The following is a 17,854-nucleotide window of genomic DNA, read 5'->3' as shown; positions in this document are numbered from 1 at the left end:
GTGCCTCGGCTTTCTCATCTGTGAAATGGGGATGATCCTGGTACCTCCCTCATAGGGCTGTGGTAAGGAGTAAATGAGTTATTAAGACCTCTAAACGTGCCAGCTCATAAGTTTTAGCTAATTACTTCCAAATCCTCTCCCCCTTGCTGGTTCTTTCATTTGTATCTCGTTTTCACTACAGGTGAATTTTCATGGACACAGGGAGCCCAGAAGGGGTGCCGTGGTCTGAATTTCCCAAGTCCTAAAGTCGGCCCGAGACCCCTTTCCCCCAGCTGTGAAAGCCACGCTCCAGAGGCTGCCCCACCTCTGGGGGCCGAGGCCACCTGGGACTTTTAGGCAGGTCTCCAGGCGGCTGGCAACGGACCACCTGCCTCCCTTGCTTCGGGGTGAGTTGTTCAAATGAAGCGGAGGCCCGCGTGGAGCCCCTGGTCAGCCCTGCCTGCCCTGGTTCCTCTAAGGCAGCAATGCCATCGCCCAGTTGACCTTGAGCTGGCGCCAGCCTCCTTAAGTAACGTTGGGGTTCACTGCCGGCGCTCAAGCCCCTTTGGTCACGTGAAGCTACAAAAGAATTGCTTCCAGGCTGGCCCGGTCCAAGTCGGTTTGGTTCTGCCCATTCTCCAAGGCCTGCTCCTCCTCTCTTCATCCCTGCAGGCTGCGGAGGGAAGTTCAGGTTCATGTTTGGAAATACTGGGGCCCAGGTGAGGAAATGGGCCCATTCTGGCAGTGCTCTCAGAAACGTTTTCCAAAACGCATGTCATTTCCACTCTGAGCCTGAGCTCCCCCACCAGCAGTCGCGCAATATGTTCTGAAGTGCCACCAGTTCTGAGCGTAGCCAGCCCCCCACAGTGGGGAGGACGAAGCATGGCTCCGTGACGCAGGCCAGTACACTGCGTGGACTGGGGGTACTTGCATTTTTTATTAAGATTTGTTTTCTTTCTTTCTTTCTCTTCCCCTCCCCACACCCTGTTGTTTGCACTTGCTGTCTACTCTCTGTTGGTCGTCTTCTTTTTTTTTTTTAGGAGGTACTAGGATCCAAACCTGGGACTTCCCATGTGGGAGGGAGGCACCCACTCACTTGAGCTACCTCCGCTCCCTGCTTGTTGTGTCTCTCATCGAGTTTCCTTGCTGTATCTCTTCGTTGCGTCATCTCGCTGCTTCGTCTTGTTGCGTCAGCTCGCTGTCTTGCTCCTCTTCTCCCATGTGATAGGCAGGCACCCAGCTGCTTGAGCCACATCTGTTTCCCTGGGGGGTGCTTTTAGAATGCTCTTTACACCCCTCACGACATCCCGACATCTTTTCACCCTCAGCAGAGCCATAGGAACTAGTGAAGAACTTTTGGCTTTGTTACCTGGAATTGCTCTGCTGAGTCTGTAGATTGTGGGGAAAAGTCTGGGAGGCGGAGGGGGGGGCGGTCCTTTCTCTCCAGTGTGGCCCCCAGGGCTCTGGGATGAGGAGCACCTGTCACTTCCCCACCTAGGAAAGGACAGCAGCTCCAAGGCTTTTTCCAAGGAGGCCAAAGTGAAGAATTAAGTCAACCAAACTTGAGATATCTTGATTTTTTTTTTTCACTGCCTGACTTTTTTTGGGGGACTCATGTTTAGACTCTGAGTTGACTCAATTCATTTATTCTTTTATTTTTATTTTTTTAACATTCTTTTTTTCCCTTCCCTTCACCCCTTCCCCTGCCCTGCTGTTTTTGCTGTTTGTGTCCATTCTCTGTGTGATCTTCTGTATCTGATTCTCTTTTTGTCTTCTCTGCTCATCTTTCTCCTCCAGGATTTGATCCTGGGGACCTCTGATGTGGAGAGAGGTTCCCTGTCACTTGTGCCACCTCGGTTCCTGGTTTCTGCTGCCCTTCACCTTGACTCTCCCCTTCGTCTCTCTTTTGTTGCGTCGTCATCTTGCCGCGTGACTCACTTGCGCAGGCGCTGGCTCACCGTGCGGGCACTCACACGGGCACTTGCCACACAGGCACTCGGCTTGCCATGCGGGCAGTCGGCTCACCACGCGTGCACTGGCTCGCCGTGCAGGCACGCTTTCTCTTCTTTTTCACCAGGAGGCCCCAGGGATCGAGCCCAGGTCCTCCCATATGGTTGGCGGAAGCTCTATCACTTGAGCCACATCCGCTTCCCTCAATTCATCTAGACTCCAACTCAGCTAACATTTTGGGTCCTCTAAGCTGGGGCTGGCCCCGTGCTCACATTCCCATGTGCTGTTTCGCCCAAGCCTGGCTGAAGCTCCCGTTGGGTTGGCTTAGGGACCACAACTCAGTCCAACTCAACTCAAGAACCGCGTCCTGAGTGCGTCCCCTGGCCAGGGATTCCCAGGCGAGGGTGAGAAGACATTACGTCTCATATTCCCTTCTCTGCCCAGGGGGTCCATGGTACTCCCAGCGCCAGTCGGCAAAAGCTGCTCTTTTTCAAGGCATTCGGCTCTTAGGACTTGTGGTTCTATTTTTTTTTTCCCCCCAAGCAAAAGAGAAATGGATACTAGAGCTGAAATTTGCTGTTGTACCTAAAACATTCTGTTCTCTTCATCTGGCTATTGGATGAGAAGCAGTGAGGTTGGGAATCACGATCGGGGAAAATAATAATCCTGCCCCCTGCAGACGTGCCACTCGGAGCCTCCGGCCCAGGGCCGGGTGGCTGGAAAACAGACCCAGCGTGCAAACCTCTTTCCCAGCCCCAGGCCTCATGGCGAGTCAGATTCCCCTGGGATCGAGCCCAAGAGTGGACCTGCAACTCGAGCTCTTTTTGGAAGGATCCGGTGGATCTGGGGAACCCCTGTGTTTATGGGAGACTCAGCCCCTCCCCCTCCAGGGAGCTCGTGGCTCGCGCTGGCCTGTCCTGGAATCCGCGGAGCACCCTTCTCCTGCTTTTAAAAATAGAAGCCGGGGCTGCCAACCCTCTTAAAAGGAACATGCTGGAGACCGGTGCCAACACCCCGGGGCCTGCTCCCGGGCTCTGATCACCCCCTAAATAACGCCCCACCCTTGGGACCCCGTGCCCCGGGGAGGCGGCAGCTCCCGCTATCTAACTGGCCAGTTGGGGGGCTCACCTCACCAAGTTAAAAATAGCCAAGACTCGCTCTTTGTTTCCCTCCTTTCCCCTCCTCTCCCTTCCTTCTCTCAGTACTGTAAAGGTTACGGAGGAATTACAGTCTTAAGGGAGCCAGCCTGCATTTCGTGCTCAGCTCAGTGTCACAGCTTCCATTGCACAGCATGTGTTCTGTAAAGTTCATTCCTAATCATTTGGGGAACGGGGTCGTAAGGGAGGGGAGCAAGAGCCTCCCGGCACCGGGGCCCTGGGTGGGTGGCCCGCTCCTGGGGGGGCTCCCGCTGGCTGATAACGTGGCCAGCCTTTCTCAGTAAAGGGTGGGGCTCCTGGGGCCCGCCCTTATCGGCAGCGCCCAGGGTTTTAGGAGCTGGGGCGCCTGCCCCCCGCTGCGCGGGCGAGGGGCGGGGCACACAGGAAAGGTGGGGCGCCAAGAGGCATCCCGTCCACCTGTCGCTGGAAGGCTGCAGGGGGCGTTCGAGCCGCCACGGGGCTTAGGACACGGCTGCAGCAGCGCAGGGCGCTGGAGAACTGCCCTTCACTGCAGAGAGAGGAAGAGCTGTGGGCTTCCGGGGTGCCGTGGGACCCTGGATAAGCGGTGACGAGGCCCTGGTTTCCTCTGTAGCCACAAGATCAGTAACCTCTGTCGCTCTGCGGGGAGAAGTTAACCTCTCACAAAAGTTAAGGCCATCCTTAGTTGAGAAGGGCGAAAGGAGGGAAAGAGGAAATAGGAGAGTCACCAGCTTTCGTGTGGGGCGTCCCTGCTATGCATCAGAAATAGTTCTGGGCGTTTTGACATTGGTCTCACCATCCCGAGAGAGCTGAGTGTGGTTATTCTCCTTGAGCTGATGACAGCACAGTGCTCAGAGAAGTTGTTTCTCTTAGGGAAAGGTGCACAGCTCAAGTGCGGTGGGTCTCCTGACTCTGTGTATTTCAAGAGGCTGCCCAGAAAAGCAAATAGCATTGTTAAGGTAGTTCCTGGGGTGGGTTGTTACCAGAGGAGGGTTAAAATGGGAAGACGAGAGGCATGTCCATCCCAGTTATCTGCCAGGGGAAGGGTGGTGGATCGGTGCCGGAAGCTGCTTCTCTGGAGAAACCTCTTCTCTGGATTCCAGGTCTGCCCTGCATCGCAGCCCTGACATTGCTTTAGAGAGGAGCCAGTGGCACCCCAGGCAGGTCCTGTTCCCCCAGTCACATTTTACATTGTACAGCATGTGTTCTGTACATCCGAGACAGAGTCATCCGAGAAGACACTCACCCAGCTTTTAAAAAACCTGGCTCCAAAGCCCATGTGTTTATTTTTTCCCCCATTTAAAAAAATACATATTTTTTTATTTTAAAAGTTTAGATTACATAAATGTTACATAAAATATATAAGGAATCCCCATACACCTCGCCCCCTCCCCTCCCACCTTTTCCCACATCGATATCATCCTTCATTCGTGTGGTCCATTTGTTACTATGCTGAGCACATACTGATGCACTGCTTACATTATAGCTTACACGCTGCCCCGCACAATTTTATAGGTTTTGACAAAATATACAGTGGCCTGTATCCGTCATTGCAACACTACGCAGGGCAATTCCAATGTCCCCCAAATGCCCCATGTTATACCTACCGCTCTCCCTCCCCTCGGAGCCTCTGGTGGCCACTGCCTTTACATCAATGATACAAGTTCTTCCATTGCTAGAATAATCAGAAGTCTATAATAGAATAATAATATGTCTCCTTTAGTCCATGGTTCATTCCCCAGTCCTGAGGATTGGGGGATCCTGGAATTTTTGGCTTCAGGCTTTTGAGCAAAGAAGAGTTCCCCCAGTTTCTGGAAGAGCAGAACAGGACTGACGAGCCCCGTGTGGATTCAGGGTGGGTGCCTCCCCTACGTGGTCCCCGTTCTCGGTCTGTCCTGGGCGCCGCCCTCCTCACCGAGCCCCAAGGGGCCCGGCTTTTAGCTGGGGTTTTGGTAAGGGGAGCCCAGTGAGCTGCTTCCAATTCTCCTCCCCGCACGGCCTCCTCCTGGCATAATGCAGAGCTAACGTGGAGGCCGAAACTCCAGCACTTCATTATGCTCGTCTGCCCGGGATGCTGCAAAGAGACAGTTGGTAAAATATTTAGCGAGACTGGAGAAACCTGCAGGCTCGAAGCTGCTCCGTGGGAGGGGACCGGTGGCTGGCCTTCCTTCCCGAGAATCCCCAGCTTTTCTTGAGCCCAGCAGTGTTTGGGTTGGTTTGGTTTCAGGGATTCTCATTGGCAGATGTCCCGGGCACCGAAGAAAAAAATACGTGCCTAAAAAACGCAGCCCTGGAGAAGTATGAAAAAAAAAAAATAGGAGACAGAGAAGGAGCGAGGCTGATTATCTGTGGTCGGAGGGTGTGCAGTGGTCCAGGAATTAGGAGGGCCTGTCAGTTCATGGGGGCAAATAACGGTTTATGAATCTCTAGGGCCCACAGACCCTTCCGAATCATCCCTGCATCCTCGGCTAAGCGCGCCATATCGAATGATGCGTCCTTTCTCTGCTTTCCTGAAGGGTCCCTGGCAAAGCTTCACCCCTTTCTGAATAATGCGTTCCATTAACTCGCATCCCTTACAGCTGGAAAGTTCCTTCTGTCTAATCTGAATCTTTTTTTACACCAGTTTTACCACCTGACTTACAGGTTTTGACGCTTCCTTTTGACTAGTAGAAATGGCAAATAGATCATCCTTCATACAAATCAGCAAGCATTTATTTAGCACCACTGTCCCGCGCTAGTCATGGCTGGAGAATGGGGAGCTGTGGGAAAAATGAGGAAGAGGAATTGGAATTCAAAACTTGCGAACCTGACTGTCTCATCAGTTAGTTACTCTTATCAGTGTACTTCCGTGGGAAAGCAAAGCATGTAAGTAGTGGCACTCTGGAGTTCCAGGCGCTAGTGTTGGAGTTCACCTTTTTAGGGGTTATATTCTCTTTTTTAGTGTCTGTCATCCTGGTGGCCTTACTGAGCAACATGTCTGCAGTTGTTTCCTTTCTTCTTCTCTGGGACTTTGTCTCATTCTTCATGTATCTAAGTTGCAAAACAGCGACCTTAATGAGGTCGTGGCTGATGTCAAGAATTCTTGGCGTCCTGAGTACTCATGTCCTACTGATAATACCTCAGCATCTTTCTCATTTGTCTCCTAGTACCAGGTATTGTGTTCCACTCTGGTCCACTATGAGCTTCTCATCTTTTTCTTTGTGATAGTACATAACCCATCGCATCGTGTGGTGTAAAGAACATTGGACTTAGGAGACATAAGGCCTGGTACCCAAATGGCCCTGGATTTTTTGCTATTTAACTTTGAATAACTTGCTTTACTTGTAAGATTTCAGTTTTCTAACTTTTATATAGCTATTCTGTATACAAAGACCCCTCAAAGAGAAAAAACAGTGCAATTTAAAAATGGGCAAAAATTTGAACAGATAATCATGAAAGGGGATATACTGATGGCAAATGAGCATAGGAAAAGATGTTCAACATTATTAGTCATTACAGAAATGCAAATTAAAACCACAATGCATACCACTACACACCTATTAGAATGGCAAAATTAAGGCTGGCTGTGCCAAGGATGGCCAAGGGTGTAGACCAGTTGATGGAAGGGAGAGATTACAAAGGGTCATGAGGAAACTTCTGGAGGTGATTGAGATGCTCATTATCCTGACCGTGGTGATAGTTTAATGGGAGTACACATACGTCCAAACTTATCAAATTGCACATTTAAAAATATGTGGTTTATAGTATGTCAGTTATATTTCAATACAGCTGTTGAGAAATGGTCTTTCAGCTCATTATGCAAGTCAGTTGTATTAGTGTCTGTGAAAGTGTTATGTATATTATCCACCTTCCATTTGAGCATGGAATTTTCTCTCTCTCTAAATATTAATGCTGGAACAGTGCTTGAGGGTCTCCTGAGATTTTCTACTGGGCTAGGAGCAGAACTGTTCCAGTAATCATAATTTATTAACTGAAGCACTCTGTGTTGGAAGATTCCAGCAATCTGGGAGGCACAACGCAGGAGACCTGGAGGGTGATTTGTGTTTTAAAAACGTGTACGCAGGGCAAGGAGGGCTTTGGGGGTTTCCCACAGCTGGACACCGTGTTTGGTACAGACTTGTGGGCATTTTCTAGCTGCCTGTCAAAGACCACCCATCCTGATGCTTGCCCTCTAGTAGAGCTGAGAGTCTTGATGCTGTGGTCTTCAAGTTGACATTTTTTTTTCACGCACCAGGTGAGGAATTAGTTGCATTATTACAGCGATTCAGATCACTCTTTCTGGCAGCAACCTGGCCTTTTCTCTTGATCTTTTAAAAATCCTACTCAACCGGGACTTTCCTCTACCGGAATGGCTTTGAAGAGCACCTCACTTTGGAAAACACTCAAGAGTTTTTTCCACCCTTCAGTAGCATCCTCCACATTATCATGGTCTGGCACTGAACACATTTTTGGGGTCAGAAATCTGACCAGTGCTGTTAATGGAAGGACTTTGGGTCAGTTTAGCTTTGGGTCTGTCGGACCCACCATTCACTCATCCTGGCTCTCCACCTCTCTGGGGCTCAGTATCTTCATCCAGAGAACTGGGACAGCAGCATTGTCTACCTTACAGAGTGGACGTGAGAATGAAACAAGGTCGTAATGCCACCTCGTAATGCCCAGTGCGTTGGCTCCTCGCCATCCCACGGCTCTACGGGACGGGAAGAGTGGGGGAGATTGTCTTAGGAAGTGGATCTAGGCTCTTGTTTGAAGAGCCCACAAGCTGGGGCCCTGAGACAAAGCATCCACGATTTGAACAAACCATGTCGCCAGGGGCCCAGCACCCCGGCATTGCCTTCCAATCCAGCCTGCTCCTGTAAGCAGGTGTCACCCCAAGACCTCGCCAGGCACCCACCCCCTCTGGACGTCTGCCCCTGCAGTGACCTCCCTGCAAGGAGAGGATGGCGGCAGAGCGGGACCCGGGGCGCGCTCCCTGCGCGGGTATGTCCCGAGCACCGTCAGCCCCGCGGGACGAGGGCGCGGGGGTGCGCAGCTCGGCGCCCCGCTCCTCGGCGTCACCCCGCCCCGCGGCTCTCGGGCACAAGCGGGAATGGGCAGGCTCAGCGGGTGTCTCGGGACGCGCCGTGAGAGCTCCGAACGGGCAAATCGGTGATGGGGCAGAAATAGACTTTGCTGAGCTCACCCTGGCCGCGGGGCCCGGGCCCTGGGGCGCTCGGGGCGCCCGGAGGAGGGCAGGCGCGCCATGCAGCGTGGAGCTCCGCACCTCCCCGGGACGTGCCCGCCTCCCCCTCCGCGTCGGCCGGACGCCGGCTCCCCGCCCGGGGCCCGCACCCGCAGCGCCCCCCGCCTCCGCCCCCCTCCCCGCGCCCCCCTCCGCGGGGCTCGGCGGCGGCTTCCCGGTCCCCGGAGGGCGCCTCGCCTCAACTTTCCCACCCGACCTCGCCATGGAGAGACGATGAAGAAGCCCCGTTAGCGCCGGCGGCGGCCGAGCGCGGGGTCCGGGGCGCGCCGCGGCCGGCGGGAGCCTGTGTTTTTAGCCAGATGCCGCGCAACTTGCTGGCGCGCCCCGCGCCGCCGAGCAGATAAGGCGGGCGGGGGAGCCGGGCGCCGGGCTCGGGTTTCAGCGCCGGACGATGGCAGCGCGACAGGGCAGGTCCGGCGCCGACCCCGCCGTGAGTACCCGCCCGGCCGCGCCGCGGGCCGCCGGGCCCCGCGCCGCCCATCGCTGCGGGCTGCGGCTGCCCGCCCGGGCTGCTCGCCGCGCCAACTTCGCCGCGCGATGCGGGGACGCGCCCCGGGCCGGCCCCCGCGCGGCCTCACGCCGGGCGCCGAGGCTTCTCGCAGGATCCAGAGGAAAATTCCTGTGGCCTGGAGGCTGCGGCCGCCGAGGGGCCGGGAGGCGGCCCGACCTGGGGCGGCGGCGGGGCCCGGGCCGGGCGGCTGCGGCCCGAGCGCGGGGCGGCCGCGGCGCTTCCCCGCGGGGACTCGGGGCCGGGGCGCGCGGGGACCCCGAGGAGGCCGCGCCCCGCTCAGCCCCGGGGGGGGGGGGCATCGTCCGGGCGGGCGGATTTTCCGGGGGTGCGCCCGGCCGACCCTCGCAGGGACCCACGGGCACCCGCGGGCATGACACGGCCTTGGCCCGGGGAGGGGACGCCCGGCCGGGTGGCGCGCTTGGCCCCTCGGCGCCGTGGGCACCGCGGGAAATGAATGGGCCGGCAGACCTGTTGTGTGCCAGGGAGCTGGGGCTCCCTCCCCGCGCGGCCCACGGCGGGCCTCGCGGCCACCTGCCAGCCTGAGACTGACTCCCACTTCAGCGGCGGGGACACGGAGGTTCAGCAACTTGCCCGAGGCGCCGAGTGGCAGAGCCGGCACCCCCCACCCACGGGCTTCCCAACTTCGGGACCCCCGCGGGGCTTTGTCAAACATCACCGCATCCCACTGTCCCCAAGGGTGCAGGAGGCGCCAAGAAAGGCATGCGGATTTTCCCACTGCCCGGCAGTTGCCTTGGGGAGTGAACCCAGGAGTCCTGCTTTCCCAAGTCGTGCTACGCTGGTGTCCCCAATGACACCTTTAATTTGCTCATTCTGTCTTTGCGGCTGGTAGTCTGATGGGGGTGCCTGGACACAATGTAAAGCTGGAGCCGCCTAACTTTCTGGACAGAAAAATGGAAGCCGCCCAATGACAATGGGTGCGCCCCCTTCCCTGCCGCCGGGGACTCGCTCCTCGTTCTCTGTAGTCCGCGGGGTGATGGCAAAGGCCACACTGACTGCCCCTCTGCGAGGCCTGACCTGGGCAGCGAGGAACACGCGGGCGCTGAGTTTTAAGGGGACTCTGGGAGGTGGAGGGCAGCGTCCACGTAAAAGCAGAGGGGCCCGGCCTGCCTGCGTAGCCTGGAGGGAGGGAATTTCTTCCGTGGAATTCTGGCAAGGACTTCGTTAGGCTGCGGTTTCCCGAGACAAGACCCCTAAGGATGCTGAGATGCTGACTTCTGTCCCATGCGCCCATTCCGCCTTTTTAGATACGGATTGTGCGCTAAATACCCAGAAAGTAAGTCACGGGGGAAACTCGGGCCGCCTGGGTCCCCAGAGGAGGGCGAAGTGGCCCTGGGATCTCGGGTCGGGTGTGAGGCCGTGCCTGGGCTGCTCCGGGGCCACAGGCTCGCTGACCGTGCCTGGCACGCTTCCCCCCCCCAGGACACTGGGGCTCCCCGGGCTACTTGTTTATTGCTCCGCTGGTGTCACCCCACTCAGGAAGTGCAAGTTTAATAATAGTCTGGGAGTCTCAGGTAGCAGGGTTCTCTCCCTTTTAGGGCAGCCCCGACGAGCTCTGGAATTCCGTTCCCTTCCTCTCCGTCCGCTTACTTCCTCCTTGACATTTGAGGGCCGCAGCGAGTGCAGCCTCTGAGCTCAGGTGGGAGAAGCCTTCCTCCAGCCGGAGCCGAGCCTGAGAGGAATCGTAGGGACACTTGAGAATGTTCCTCACGCGAGGCGGTGGCTGAGAGTGCAGACTCTGGAGCTAGACGACCGGGTTTCAGATCCTGGCCTAGCCACGTATTAGCTGTGTGGCTTTGGGCAACTTACTTAACTTCTCTGTGCCTCAGTTACCTTATCTGCCAAAAGAGAATAACACTAGTACTTGCCTCTTGGGAAAAGCAGATGAGTGGTGGGGTTGCACTGTGTGGTGATGCCAGTTTTGTGGACACTGTGGGCTGATTTTCTACCTCCAGTGAGTGGGCCCCCTCCAGCCTCCTCTAGTCTCCTGCCACGCAGGCCACCAGCCAGGTGACAGGTGGGACTGGAAGAGGACTTTGCTCCAATTTACCTCAGCCCGGAGATAGTTCTGGTTAGCACTTGCTCAGGTCAATGTTTTGAATGGAAGACGCTGGATTCTCGGGCTCCCTTTCTGCCCTCTTAGGGTGCACAGCCAGGTGACAGGTGCACCAGGGAATTGAGCTGGAGGTAATTTAATTGGACAGGTGGGCAGTGAGGGTTCCGAGGAGCGAGATGGTGAGAACGGGTCTCGTATGCCCACGACGGCCGTTTGCTCCGTGGCTACCTGGCCGGAGGTGTCCCGTGCACACCTGTTGAACGAATCAATGGAGGTGTGCCTGCAGGAATGGCCTCTCTACAACAAGCCACTTCCGTGTTCAGTTCATGAGCGCAGGGGCTTAGCGCCTTCTGATTTTTAGAAAATTCTCTCCTTTTGCCCAAGCAGGATACTGACTTGAAATAAGACCTCAGTAAAACCTTATAGAAGTCCCCTGAGTGTTGTGTGAATAGCAGAGAGTAACACGGTGGTCCACAGTTCATCTCTAAGACACCGAGGAGCCCACTGTGTCCCGAACACTCTCTGTATGGAGGCCAGAATGAAGACGCCTCAGCAACTGACCTTCACCCCTGAGTGACCTTGGCTTCACCTCTCTCTGCCTTGGTTTTACGGTCGATCGACAGGCTGGGTCTAGCTGCGTCCTTTCTAGAGACCAGTCTCCGTCTTAACTCGGTGGCCAGGGGCAGAGCCAGGAACCGCTGGGGTCTGCCTGGCCTTTCGTCTGCCGTAGATTAACTGTCTCATTGGCAAAGGTGCGGAGCCCTGCGCAGGCCCCGCCAGTCTGTCAGGGCTGTCTGGACACCTTCAGATTTGAAAGGGCCCAGGATGTACCTGGGGTCCAGGGCAGGCAAAAGGCACAGGTGTCACTTAGGCAAGCCTGGGTTCAGTCCCCGAGTGTCAGCGACCTGTGGGTTCTGTCACAAATGGATTTTGTACAAACGCCGTATTTGTAAAGCGCTGATATTAGCGTTATGATTTTATGATTGGATTCTGGAAACTAGGGAAATTGTTTATTCTCCCTCAGTCTAGTCCAGGATTGCTCTTTCCTTATCTTCTATTTATCTGCTTGTCCGTCTGTCATAAAAATTCTGCTTCTCTTCTTTCATTCTGTTCTTCCAACAATATCATGAGTTGATTTTGCTTCTGTTTTAATCTGTCCATGCTCAGATTTTCATTCTGAATCCTCTTATTGTGCTGCAAAAGGGAGTTAACTGGTGAGAGAAATGTCTCTTTAACGCTCTCATTCTTGGGAAATAATGCAATGTTTTCCTAATAGTTGGATCCAGACAGACTTTTGGAATCAGCAGGTACAAGTCGACGTTTATCTGAGAGATTAACCTAGAATCTGCTCTTGCTGGGAATCCCTCTCATGGAGAACCAACCCATTGCTCCTCACTGCTGAGCAGGTCCCCTACCTGGTGCCCGGCAGAGGAACTGGGGGGCATGCCGTGGTTTTGGCCAGGGGAAATCCCAGCCTGGCAGACCCCGCATGCTACCTCAAAAGAGGACCAACACTTGGTCTTTGCCCCAAGATGCCAACGGTTTGGCTGGGGAGGCAGGGCTTGCAAAATCTTAAAAAGCTAGAGAAAAATGTATTTTACATCATTTGCCAAACCAAACTCCCATCCTACAGTTTCTGGATTTAAAGATAGTAAAGATACCGTAACCAGTTTCTGCAGACTTCGTGGCTTAAAACGGGCCAGACACGGAGGTCACAGGTACGGGCAGAGCCCACATGCCCTCAGAGGCTCTCGGGGAGGGTCCACCTCTGCCTCGTCCAGCACCTAGAGGGTGCTGGCTTCTTTGGCTTGCGGCCTCATCACTGCTTTCTCTGCATCTGTCTTCATACCACTGCCTTCTGTGTGTGTGTGTCTGTGTATGTCTTCTCCTCTTTTGCCTCATGTAAGGACACTGGATTTAGGGTCCACCCGGTAACCCAGAATGATCTCATTTCAACATCCTTAATTTTTTTTTAAAGATCTGTTTGTTTACTTTATTCGTTTATTTTTAAAAATGTATCTGCCCATCCCCCAGATGGTTCTCTCATCTGTCTGCTCATAATTTGCTAACCTTCTCCAGGAGGCACCGGGAACTGAACCTGGGACCTCCCACATAGGAGGCAAGTGCCCAAAGGCCTGAGCCACATCTGTTCCCCGTGTGCTTCGGCGTCTGCTGGCTGTGGCATCCGCTCGTTTGGGCGTCTGCTCATCTTCTTTAGGAGACACTGGGGCCTGAACCCGGGACCTCCCCTGTGGTAGGCGGGTGCCCAACCGGTTGAGCCACATCCACTTCCCAACCTCTTCGATTTAACTACATCTGCAAAGACTCTGTCTCCAATTAAGGTACCATTCACCTAATCCCGGACATTAAGATGTGGACAAACCTATTTTGGGTGGGGACACCCTTTGCCCACTAGGCATCTTCTAGGGCATGTAAAGGGAGGAGAACAGCCTCCCCAGGGTAGAAAGAAGGCCACCAGGTACGGGTCGCCTGGAGGGACGGCTTTCAGGTAGGGCTCGCCGTTGACGACGCTTACCTTATGAACATCAGCCAGCGTGCGTGCTGCGTGCCCGGCCCCCGTGCGGCACACCTGAGATGTGTCGTTTCCTTTCCTGCCCCAGCACGGGTATGGGAAGAGCGTCACCCTCCTAGTTGGGTGATAAGGAAATGGAACGAAGGGTGCTTGCATACCTTTGATGCCATGACGCTGCCGTGGCCTGGTCAGCCTCCTTCCAGCAATCGGGCTCTGTCCACTGCGTCTGTCCACGGTGGTCACTTAGTGGACTTTATTGTTCCTGTCCTCACTCTCCCTGGCTGTCATTCATCTTCAGTACAAACAACTGTTTCTGGTGGCAGGGACTTGATACGCATGGGTGGGCAACTTTACTTTCACTCGAGAAATCTAACTAGTACCACCTAGTTAGAAGAGGGAAGGCCTGATGAAGCTGGCGGCAGAGCGGGGTGGTTAAGCACGTGGGGTTCAGAGCCACACTGCCTGCGTGTGGCCCTGGGCTGTGCCTCTTATGCTGTGTGACCCTGTACAAGTCACTGCAGCTCTCTGTGCCTCGGTTCCCTCATCTGTAAAATGGGGATCTCTATAGTACTCGGTTTTTGTTTGTTTTTTGAATGATAATTAAATGTATATCCGTGCGTGTGTGTGTAAGTCTGTAAATACATATTATGTGTCAAGTGCTTTTAATGGTCCTTAGCACATCGTGTTATGTGCTGTTTACTTAAAAACAAAAACCCCAAAACAGTGTCAAAGAGCATGTGTTTGGTGCCTGCTCTCAGGGACCACGGTGACGTCGCGTTCAGAGCCTTTGGAAAACAGCGAAGCAGGCAACACGGGCTATGTAGAGTGTTCGCGTGGCCGTGAGGTCCCTCTGCAGGCTGGTCCTTCCTGTTGCTGATGAAAAGGCCAACAGCGTCTCTGAGGGGCCCCCAGGTGGCGCGGCCAGGGCTCGCAGGGCAGCCGAAGCACCCCCGGGGCCCCGTGGGTGCCAGGACCCCGAAGGGCAAGGTGGGCTGTGCGCAGGGGCTGCTGCCAGGCCTCTGCCCTTTTCCGGGGCCCCTGGGCTGGTGCGAGATGGCGAGGTCATCACCAGGCAAAGGGACACTCACAGCCCATTGTTTCTCCCCGCAGGCTGATGCTGCTACCAGCTTTCTGAGGGCAGCAAGATCAGGTAACTTGGACAAAGCGTTGGATCACCTGCAGAATGGGGTAGATATAAACACCTGTAACCAGGTAAGTGGGCCGGAGCCAGGCCGGTGGCCCCTGAGGAGTCACTCGCGCCCGGCGCCTTTTGCCCCGCGCTTTGAAACTGCCTTTATTACCCTTTCCCCGGGGGCCTCCTGATACCCGCCCGGGCTCCCGCCTGCCGAAGGCCCTGCCCTCGGTGTCAGCCGCGCCGCGGGGGTCCCGGCGCCCAGGGAGGAGGGCCGATCCCTCCGCAGTGGGGGCAGCGGCCGGCTCGGGTCCCCGCGGCGCCCGCTCTTAGAAGTCGCGGCTGGTCCCCGCTGCTGGCTTAGCCCGCGCGGCCTCTGAAAGTGGGCCAGGAGAGCCTTTGAAGGATGTCGTGTCCGTGGTGACATTCGGTCCCCTTTGTCCCCCGGCGGCGGCGGGTGTGGATGCTGGGGGTGGGTGTTGCTGAGAAAGGAATAGATAGGGGCATGAGGACCTGCTCGTCAGGGTGGTGACAAGGCCAGGCTGACTCAGGTTGAGAGCAAACGTGGCTGGCTGAGACGGGCTTGCTTTGGAGCTTCCGAACGGGAGCTGCGTGGTTCCGGGGTGTTGGCGCAGCCTGCGCACCGCCCCCCCCTGATGGGGCCCATGCCTGGGGGAGGCGATCGGGGAACAACCCAGCGGCGAGGGGTGCTTGGCACGCTGGCAGCCCCTTTCCTTGGTTCTGTTCTGGAACTCTCCGCCCTGACTGGGGGATTGGGCAGCATCTTACCAAGCCAGGGGGGGAGGATTCCCAGGCTGGGTTCCCACGCCTGGCCCTGCCGCTTTGCCCTGCGGCCTCCTCCTCTCTTCCCGGCGCCCCCTGACCCTGCCTAACGCCCCGTGCCCTCTCTCTCAGGGACAAGACCCCGTCCAGGTTTGGTGGCGGGAAATGTAGAGCCAGAAGGTCAGAGGGAAGGGGATGGGTGCGGCGCGGGATTGGGACGCACAGGTGGGCCTGTGGTATGGAGACGTCTGGGGACGTGGACGTCAGAGGGGCAACGAAGCTGCGTGGGCTCGCGCAGGAAAACCAGGTGGAGAGGGGTGCCTGCTTCCTCCGACCCTTCTTTCACCCCGCTACCCAAACGCCCCCCACACGCACCTATGCGCTTAATATTCGTGGACTCTTAACCACACGCGGAGCTACAGGGTCGCCCCTGGTGGTCAGCTTGGAAGTCTCAACTCACTTTTCTCGTGGAAAGAGGTAGAAGGAGCAAAGCGCGGGCAGTGGGGTCCTGGCATCACAGGGCCCGGGGGGACCCCCACCCCCAGAAACAGCCGTACAGGCTCTAGTCGTGTTGTTCCCAACCCCCTCGGCGCCCATAGCTGAGGGAGGCTGCTCTCTCTCCCCACCGGGGAACGTTTTCCTGAACCGAGAGACGAGCCTTCCGGAACTTTCTTTGCTCCACGCTGTGGCTGGAGAACCACAGGTGCCTGTTTCTCCGCAGTGCAGCTCCCCGTTGAGTGTCGGGCCTTCAGAGCCTTCCAAGGGTTAAGATTCCAGCTCTCCAAGGAATCCATCTGGCGGAAACGGGGACAGCTGCACGTTCATAAGACTTGAGCCGGTGCTCATTTTCCTCGGTGAAACTGGAAGATTTTGATGGCTTTGCCCTGCTCGGTCCCCACTGGGGAGGCCAGAGGCTTGGGTATATCTGCCTTCTCTCCTCAGGGCACCCCTCAGTTCATTTCAGGCCCTGAGAGCAGCAGGCACCACGGGATTATCTGCCTCGATGGCGCCGTTTCCCAGCGGCCCAGGGCCCACGCCAAGTAGCTGTTAGTCCCGCTAGAGACCAGAGGGTGTTGACCTCAGGCCCCAGCCTGCAGTCCTGGCGAAGGCTGACCTCTTCCTCGAGAAGAGGAAAGTGCGTTTCAGAGAACTGAAGAGAGGGGCTGCCTGAGCGCCAAGCCCCCCTGGCCGCTGACTTGCTCCCCCGATCGCCTCCCCGGGCCCTGGGCCCCGGAGCCGCGCAGGCTGCGCCTGGGAAGGAGCCTGCCGGCCTGGCCAGGTTTCCTTCTGGTTTTATGGGGTGACTCCCTCGGTTTGGTTTTGCTTTCTAGGGGAACGTATGGGTTGGGAAGGAAAGAAGAGAACTGTCGCGGCTGAACTGTGGCTGAACAGGAGCGCATGGGGGACGGGGCAGCCTCTTGGTATTGCTCGCAGGGCGAGCCTCTTGAGGGTGCAGAGAGCTTTCTTTTCTGTAAAACCCGCCTGCCTTGTTTTGAGAAGCTAGAGACCAGTTCTGGTCCGGGCGTCCTGGCTTGAGCATCTGTCCTTGGGTGGAATCTTCAGGGCTGGTGGACTGTGCGAGCGGAAACACAGCAGCTGTTGATCCTTACATAAGCAACACACTTTCAAAAAGGATGTTCTGGGGGAAAGAATATGTGCTGCTTGCCGGAATAGGAAATAATTACTCGTAAGTAGCATGGAAAGAGGAACTCTTGGCTTACGTAAGAGACATCTGAATATTCAGGAACAATTTCCTTATTGCATGTATTACATCTACTAATACCTATCATCATCATTATCCTGTAGCTCTCTATATTACCAAACCCACACACAAGAACGCACACATACATACACCTAAGCGCTGTTATCTTGATGTGAATGCCTGGTTCATTTAATCCAGCGTTGTTCAGGCGTCGGACCCACGTATCGAATGTCTTTCTGTACCTCTCCACGGAGTGCTCAATTTTAGGAACTTAATAGGCACAAGAAGAAAAGTCGTCGTCCTTGCCCGCTGTGAACTGGTCTAACAGCGAGGCGAGCTCTTAGTGAAATAATCACACAAGTAGGTATGCAATCGCAAGCCACGTCAGGGACCCTGCAGGAAATGCAGGGGGTTTTATGAGATGATATAAAGGAGTCTTGCCCTCGGGTAGGAAGAACAGACGGTCGAGCTAAAGGACGCTTCGAGGTGCATAAGGAGAAGGAAGAGACAAGCATCCTGGTCAGAGGCAACAGCTCGCGCGGAACCCCCAAGGCAGGGCAGAGTGAGGGAGCTAGAAGGAAGGCCAGAGGAGCTGGAGGGGCCGGGGAGGGAAGCTGGATCACGCTGCACCTGAGGGCACCTTCAGGGCCGACCGTCACAGCGTTCAGCCGCCGGGTCCAGCGTGCCCCAGGGCCTGCGCTGTGTGTGTGCGTGCACGCGGGTGCATCATGTGCGTCCACGCAGGTGCATCATGTGCGTGTGCTTCTGTGCTGCGCCAAGTGCTGCGTGGATGGGAGAAGGTCGGGGGAGGGGAC

At 55.8% G+C, this 17,854-nt stretch overlaps 1 protein-coding gene across 11 annotated transcripts in view; it reads left to right on the top strand.

Annotated features, from left to right (window-relative positions):
• ANK1 (ankyrin 1) overlaps window positions 1–17,854 on the top strand; it is a 236,103-nt gene that overhangs the window by 115,932 nt on the left and 102,317 nt on the right. For 7 of the 11 annotated variants that reach the window (XM_058289994.2, XM_058289996.2, XM_058289993.2 and 4 more), the window contains exon 2: window positions 14,533–14,634. In XM_058289994.2, the coding sequence (XP_058145977.1) occupies window positions 14,533–14,634 (102 nt within the window). Of the gene's footprint in view, window positions 1–8,424; window positions 8,735–14,532; window positions 14,635–17,854 lie in introns of those variants that run through there. The other 4 variants (XM_071212673.1, XM_058289998.1, XM_058289995.2 and 1 more) reach the window with 4 other exon arrangements.

This window comes from Dasypus novemcinctus, chromosome 29 (genome assembly GCF_030445035.2).
Source record: "Dasypus novemcinctus isolate mDasNov1 chromosome 29, mDasNov1.1.hap2, whole genome shotgun sequence".
Taxonomy (NCBI): Eukaryota; Metazoa; Chordata; class Mammalia; order Cingulata; family Dasypodidae; genus Dasypus; species Dasypus novemcinctus.
The sequence above is the reverse complement of the archived record's forward strand: the minus strand, read 5'-3'. Positions and strand labels throughout refer to the sequence as shown.